Source organism: Wyeomyia smithii, chromosome 3 (genome assembly GCF_029784165.1).
Source record: "Wyeomyia smithii strain HCP4-BCI-WySm-NY-G18 chromosome 3, ASM2978416v1, whole genome shotgun sequence".
Lineage (NCBI taxonomy): Eukaryota > Metazoa > Arthropoda > Insecta > Diptera > Culicidae > Wyeomyia > Wyeomyia smithii.
In genome coordinates this window covers 119,099,240-119,107,372 of record NC_073696.1, presented here as the reverse complement: position 1 = coordinate 119,107,372, position 8,133 = coordinate 119,099,240, and the positions used below count along the sequence as shown (strand labels likewise).

The 8,133-nt window shown below is 42.9% G+C and overlaps 1 protein-coding gene across 1 annotated transcript; it reads right to left on the bottom strand.

Moving 5' to 3' along the window:
* Positions 1-5,579: 5,579 nt before the first annotated feature.
* On the bottom strand, positions 5,580-7,900 carry LOC129727916 (uncharacterized). Its single transcript, XM_055686197.1, has 2 exons — positions 7,246-7,900; positions 5,580-6,519 (listed from the first exon to the last, which is right to left on the bottom strand). The coding sequence occupies exons 1-2, from the start codon at positions 7,887-7,889 to the stop codon at positions 5,616-5,618; spliced, it is 1,548 nt and encodes a 515-aa protein (XP_055542172.1). The 5' UTR covers positions 7,890-7,900; the 3' UTR covers positions 5,580-5,615.
* Positions 7,901-8,133: the final 233 nt, after the last annotated feature.

Below are 8,133 nucleotides of genomic sequence, written 5' to 3'. Positions count from 1 at the left end.
TTCAACTTGGTACCCCATTTATACACGGTTGTTTACCGTTAGTGTGCGGTAGAGCATATTGCTCCCGCAAACATGAACGATATGGACAACATGCAGGTGGAATTGTTCCTAGAAGTTGAAACGAATGGAGATGTGATTGAAATATCACCCCGCAGCTCCCCGCTTCCATCTCCACTGCCATCCCCTGCACCTAGTCCACCAAATCCGAACGTGTTAGCTAACGTTCGTATAAAAGCTTACCCGGATGAATTTAAGGGCCCGTACGCTGTTTACTTCCGGCCCATAAAGAAACCATTGAATGTTTTGCGCATTGGCAAGGACCTGACAGAACGGTTTTCGGACGTAACCGAAATCACCAAGGTGAGGCCGAACAAACTGCGAGTTGTCGTGAATAGCTTGAAGCAAGCAAACGCAATTGCTTGCTGCGAGCTCTTCACGAGAGAGTATCGCGTGTACATCCCTGCCAAGGATGTAGAGATCGACGGTGTTGTGACCGAAGGGAATCTCACTGTCGATGACATTTTGCGTCATGGGGTTGGCTGTTTCAAGAACCCAATGATGCAAGATGTAAAGATATTGGATGTCAAGCAATTGCATTCAGTGTCCATCGATGAAGGAAAGAAGAAATTCTTTCCTTCGGATTCCTTTCGGGTAACATTTGCCGGATCTGCACTGCCGAACTACATCCTTTTGCATAAGGTTCGTCTACCTGTACGCCTGTTTGTACCGCGGGTCATGCACTGCCATAACTGCAAGCAGTTAGGTCACACAGCCACCTACTGTTGCAACAAGGCACGCTGCAGCAAGTGCGGAGGCAATCATGCTGAGACCACTTGCAGTGAGGATACTGAAAAGTGTCTTTACTGCGAGGGAACTCGGCATGACCTTTCGGCATGTCCCGCGTACAAACAGCGCGAGGAGAAAATAAAGCGTTCCCTTAAGGAACGATCAAAGCGCTCTTTTGCAGAAATGCTGAAGAGGGCTGAGCCACCCTCGACAGGAAACATCTTTTCCTTTTTGCCAACCGATGAGGGTACATTTGACGATCCCGTCGAAGGGTGTTCTTATGCCATGCCAGAAGGATCTAGGAAGAGGAGAATAGTAAACTCTTCTAATCTTTCTCGCAAAGGTCGTAAGATAACCCCTAGCGGAATGACCAATATACCTACGCAAAAAAGAAGCGGTGAAGCAAAACCGAAGCAAGTACCTCCCGGTTTTAATTTCAAATCTAACCAGGAGTACCCACCGCTTCCTGGGACACCAAAAACCCCTCGTGCACCCATTTCTCGATCAGAGGATAAAAAAGAAACAGGGTTTATAAATTTCTCTGATATTGTGGACTGGATATTCAAAACATTCAACATAACAGATCCCCTTAGAAACATTCTTCTTGCCCTTCTCCCTACAGTGAAAACATTTTTGAAACAACTAGCAGCAACTTGGCCCCTCATTTCAGCTATCATATCTTTCGATGACTAAGACGGTGAAAGAGGTTAGGAGTTTTATCACTATATTACAGTGGAATTGCAGAAGTATCACCCCCAAACTCGATTTATTTTCTCATTTAATAAACACTTATAATTGTGACGCTTTTGCGCTTTGTGAAACTTTCCTAAATTCAAATAATCAACCCAATTTCCACGATTTTAACATAATCCGTCGAGACCGAGACTCACATGGTGGAGGGGTACTTTTAGGGGTCAGAAAGTGCTACTCCTTTTTTAGAATCAACCTCCCTCGGATCTCGAACATTGAAGTCGTTGCCATTCAAACAAATATGAATGGAAAAGACCTTTGCATTGCTTCGATATATATTCCTCCATCCGTGCGGATTGAACAGAGGCAACTTTCTGACATAGCAGAATTGCTTCCCGCACCTTTTTTGATTTTGGGAGATTTTAACTCCCACTGTCTGCAATGGGGATCGCAATACGACGACGTCCGATCTTCTTTAATTTGTAACTTGATCGACGACTTCAATATGACACTTTTGAATACTGGGGAAGCGACACGTGTACCTAATCCTCCAGCACGTGAAAGCGTGCTAGACCTATCCCTTTGCTCGACATCACTAGCGTTAGATTGCCAGTGGAAAGTAATCAATGATCCTCACGGTAGTGATCATCTTCCAATCGTTATTTCAATTGCTAATGGTTCAACTCCCGCGAATCCAATCAATATGTCATACGACCTCACACGTAATATTGATTGGAAGCGTTATGAGACTTTCATAGCGGAAAATCTCGAGTCTCACGAGGAACTTCCTCCGGAGGAAGAATACGCGTTCTTAGCTGGCTTGGTAATCGACGCCGCGACGCAAGCTCAGACGAAACCGATACCCGGGGTAACGATTAGACAACGCCCTCCCAACAAATGGTGGGACAAAGAGTGCTCTGAGCTGTACGCGCGAAGGTCCGCGGCGTATAAGGACTACCGGGAGTACGGCACTGTCAACCTACTACGAAAGTACGAGGCACTGGGCAGGCAGATGAAGAGCTTAGTAAAGGCGAAAAAACGCGGGTACTGGCGGCGGTTCGTCAACGCGTTGTCGAGGGAAACAGCGATGAGCACTCTTTGGGATACCGCCAGGCGCATGCGGAACCGTGACGTTTCGAATGAGAGTGAGGAGTATTCAGATCGCTGGATACTCGATTTTGCCAAAAAGGTCTGTCCGGATTCTGTACCGGAACAGAAAACCTTTCGCGACGCGTTTATAGTAACTACGGAAGAGCCTCCATTTTCGATGTTGGAATTTTCAATGGCTCTCCTGTCGTGCAACAATAAGGCTCCAGGGTTAGATAGAATAAAATTCAACCTGTTGAAGAATCTACCCGACTCTGCAAAAAGACGCTTGTTGGACTTGTTCAACAAGTTTCTTGAGCTAAATATTGTTCCGCATGACTGGAGGGAGGTAAAAGTCATTGCTATTCGGAAACCCGGGAAACCTGCCTCTGATCACAATTCATATAGGCCGATTGCGATGCTCTCTTGCCTCCGGAAATTAATGGAGAAAATGATCCTCTTACGGTTAGACAAATGGGTCGAAACAAACGGTTTACTTTCAGATACTCAATTTGGCTTTCGCCGGGGCAAAGGGACGAACGATTGCCTAGCGTTGCTTTCTACTGAAATTCAACTCGCATTTGCTCGAAAAGAGCAAATGGCTTCTGCGTTCTTGGATATTAAGGGGGCTTTTGACTCTGTCTCTGTAGAAGTTTTAAGCGCGAAACTTCATTCGCAGGGACTTTCACTAAATCTGAATAACTTTTTGCTCAATTTGTTGTCAGAAAAGCATATGTATTTCTCACATGGCGATTCGACAACTTCCCGAATTAGTTACATGGGCCTTCCCCAGGGCTCATGTTTAAGTCCTCTCTTATATAATTTTTACGTCAATGACATCGATGAATGTCTTGCAAATTCATGCACGCTAAGGCAACTTGCAGACGATAGCGTTGTATCCATTACTGGTAGCGAGGCTAGCGATCTGCAAGGACCATTGCAAGATACCTTAGACAATTTGTCTGAATGGGCTCTTAAGCTGGGTATCGAATTCTCTCCGGAGAAAACTGAGTTGGTCGTTTTTTCTAGGAAGCATAACCCAGCTCAGCTGCAGCTCCTACTAACGGGTAAAACGATCTCTCAGGTTTTAGTCGCTAAATATCTCGGGGTCTGGTTCGACTCTAAATGCACCTGGGCTTGTCATATTAGGTATCTGACACGAAAATGCCAACAGAGGATTAATTTTCTTCGTACGATTACCGGAACCTGGTGGGGAGCCCACCCAGGAGACCTTCTAAGGCTTTACCAAACAACGATATTGTCAGTTCTTGAGTACGGCTGTTTCTGCTTTCGCTCCGCCGCGAACACGCACATTATAAAATTAGAGAGAATACAATATCGTTGTTTGCGTATTGCCTTGGGTTGCATGCAGTCGACCCATACGATGAGTCTTGAAGTGTTAGCGGGTATTCTTCCGTTGAAACATCGTTTTTGGAATCTCTCTTACCGGTTGCTAATTCGATGCACAGTTATGAACCCATTAGTAATTGAAAATTTCGAGAGGTTGGTCGACCTTCAATCTCAATCCAGATTTATGACTTTATATTTTGACTATATGGCTCAAGATATTAATCCTTCTTCATACGATTCCTCCAATGTCGCACTTCTAGATACTTCTAATAATGCTATATTCTTCGACACCACCATGAAACAAGACATTTCTGGTATCCCGGATCAATTGCGACCCCAAGAGATCCCTAAGATTTTTTCGAATAAGTTTAAACATGTTAGTTATGATAAAAGGTTTTACACTGACGGATCTAATCTAGATGAGTCCACTGGCTTCGGTGTTTTCCACGAAAATTTTACCGCCTCCTACAAACTCGATGCTCCTGCTTCCGTGTACGTCGCAGAACTTGCTGCTATTCAGTACTCTCTTGGAATCATCGAAACCCTACCCACAGACCACTACTTCATCTTCACAGATAGTCTCAGTGCCATTGAGGCTCTGCGATCGATGAAGCCTGTGAAGCACACCCCGTATTTCCTGGGGAAAATACGGCGGTTTTTAAGTGCTTTAACAGATAAAAATTACCGGGTTACCTTAGCGTGGGTCCCTTCTCATTGTTCCATTCCGGGCAATGAAAAGGCTGACGCTTTAGCTAAGGTGGGTGCTATTGATGGCGATATTTATGTAAGACCAATTGCTTATGATGAATTTTATAGCATTTTGCGTCAGAGAACACTCAACAGTTGGCAATCATCATGGAACTCAGATGAACTGGGACGGTGGCTACATTCCATTTTTCCTAAGGTATCGACGAAAGCATGGTTCAAGGGGTTGGATGTAGGTCGGGACTTCATTCGCGTGATGTCCAGACTTATGTCCAATCACTACACGTTAAACACGCATCTCTTTCGTATAGGGCTTGTAGACAGTAATCACTGCGTTTGTGGCGATGGCTACCATGACATCGAGCATGTTGTTTGGTCGTGTACCGAATACTGTGGTGTTAGGTCCGAGCTTATAGATTCCCTTCGGGCCCGAGGAAAACAACCGAACGTACCCGTTAGAGACATTCTGGGAAGCGGTGATCTCCAGTACATGACACAGCTATACTGCTTTCTGAAAAACGCTGACATTAAAATTTAAAATTTTCTTTGTCTATTTGTCAGATTAAGGATACAAATATGCTATGCTGAAGACACGGAAACGAAGAGCCCGCATCTATGCTTACACAAATATTTTGAACCCACAACAAACAAGAATACAATTGCTCTAAAAGTTGAAAAACAAAGTTCCAAAATAGTTTTAAGTCAAAATTGTATCTCCCCTCCTCTCACCTTAAATCCCCACTAGCTCGTAGTCGGCCGCGAGAATAAAGAAAAGGCCTCCCTCTTTTCCCTGCTAACGTAGAATTAATACGAATTGTACTTGGCTCAGTAAAACAGAAAATGTATCGTGCCGTGTCAAATAAACTAATTTAAACCTAAAAAAAAAAAAAAAACGCGATAACACATATCGTTTTTAAATTTTTTTTTCTAACAGTATACATAAATATTGTTATTGCTCTCTAATCATGGTTACATCAAATATACAATATACTAACGACTCATTTAATTGAATTTAGTTTTCCATCTGCTAGTTTTCGGTATATCTTTTCGATGTGCTCCAAATTACCAACTGAACTCCCTTGCTGCTGTTTGAAACCTCGTCGAATTTCTTCCAGACGGTATCGCAGACTAGGTTTTATTATACGAGAAGCACCCTGAGCTGGTGGTGGCACGGGAACTGTATCAGTGCAAGTATCCATTTTTACCGGTCGATCACAAGATATACAGCAAACATTCTGAATCGTGTTCACTTTCGTGCCAGCCGCGCGGTTGTTTTCAGCTTTAGCCAGAGTGCCAAGGGATTTCACTTCCAGCTTCACCTCCCGCAGTTGATCATTGATAGCGCCCGTAACCGGAAGTAAACAGTCGATGTTCACTTTTGTGTCTAATGCGTCACGAAGAGCGGCAATTTCATTCTGTGAAGCTTGTAGCATCTCCGACAGCTGTCGTAGTTGGTTTTCCACAATCGGATTTGTTTGTGAAATCATATCCACTCCAAAGCCATCTGTGGCAGCGTGGATGCTCGAGGTCCTCGTCGCCAATTGTACGGACTGTCTCACACGTGATTCAATGTCAACATCGTTAACCTTCTCCTGGAACAAACGGTTTATTAAATTTTCCAACCGCGTGAACCGGGAATTTGCGGCATCCTCTACCAACTGTAAATGATTCCTCAATTGCTCTATAATTTTGGAATCTGGATCTACTTGGGATGCACGATGAAAGTGCGAATCTGAGTTTTCTGATTCGTGGAAATGCTCTGCGTACTGCCAGTGTTTCTGCTGGTCCTTGAAATGTTGGTAGTCCTCTTCCAGATGGGCATGCTTCTGTTGAATTTCCTGGAGATAATCTATTATTTTCGTCAGTTTTTCTGCGAAATCCTCTCCACACGTAACTGCTGACCTGTAAAAACAATTGTAAAATGCAAATCAGAAAGCTTTTTCACAATGCTTCAGCTCAACGTTATTTTTGAATCATCATAATTTCATACTTATGCCCGATTTATTTCGTTTTCCCCGAACAGTTGTTATAGTATTTTCGCGAAACAATATTACTTGACTAAACGCTGATTCAAAACCCTATGTTAAACCTATTGAAACATAATTTATTTTATCTTAACGCGGCCCTGTCTGGCTGAAATTTGATTATTTGAATATTGAAGAGTTGCAGCACCAATATGTAAAACCTACGCTACACAGTAACTGACCAAACATTGACGCACGCACTTGAATATGTGCATATATTTCTTGGCGGTTGTTTCATTTTCCGAAACATGAAAACGAATAGGCTGATAGGTAGATAATGAATTGTTTGTTGAACATTGGCAGATATTTACGTTGAATGATTTGGTTCGATCGGTCTGGGCCACGTGTGAACAACAATCATATATGAAATATTTAGAATTGTTATCAAATGCATCAACTATGTGAATATAAATGTTAATTAATAATGTTATATAATTAAGTATGCATCGGTATTGGTTTAATGCCTAGAAAAATAAACAATGAAACATTTTGAAACTAAATCCATCGTTTGTTGTGGTAGTTTAAGTACAATGGAAATTTAAAATACATTTGAAAAGCATGACATGGGCTTCAAATTAAAAGAATTTGATTGAACAAAACTCACGTCATTACCCTCCATTCCGCAGCATCATGAAGGTTATTTGATACATTATTCCCATCATCGGAAATGTCCGCTGCCGCAGAGGATGAAAGTGGCTCTTCTGTTTGTAGCGCTTCATCAATGGTGACTTTTGAAGTTTGCTGTTCGATCAAACCCTCCAAAATTTCGATACGTTTCTGAAGTTGCTCTAGAGTTTTGGCACATTCGCCATCCAGCTTTTGATGCGACATTTCCTGTACTTTTTCTTCCAATTCGGTAACCACGGAGGACATTGCACTGATGCGTGATTCAATCTTTTCGGCGTCGTGGATTACAGCCGACGGAAATTCCTTCATATTGGCAATGACAATCCTTGAACCCGTAATCTTGAGCGTATGTTGGTCACTAGCCCCATTGATGATACGCTGCACCGTCAACCGCGTACGGCTAACATTATCCTGTGTCATGTCCTGCTGTTTCGTTCCTGAATCAACGATACCGCCTGAAGTGGTTAGCTCGATTTCATCCGTTTCGGCAGACACTAAGCCATCTCGAAGAGCCAGCAAGTATAAAACTTTGTGCAGCAAATTAAAGCTTACAGAGCCAGGAATGGGAAAGCCGATTGCCAGATCAATTAATTTCAATAAACTGATACGCCGGGACGACATAGCGACTGACTGTCAGTAGTCACTGCAACAGATTGTTGGCCTACTGTGAATTGGTCGGGGTACAACCGAACCGAAAACCAAAACTAGGTACTAATTTTGACTAATTGGAATTTTAAGTCCTTGTTCGACCGTTTCTTTAATTTTATCGCTAGCACTATTAGGTGTTAGAACCAGAGGATCTAATTAATGTCTTGATTTATGATTAGCTGAACTACACGTGTTTTTTTTTTGACAAATATTTACT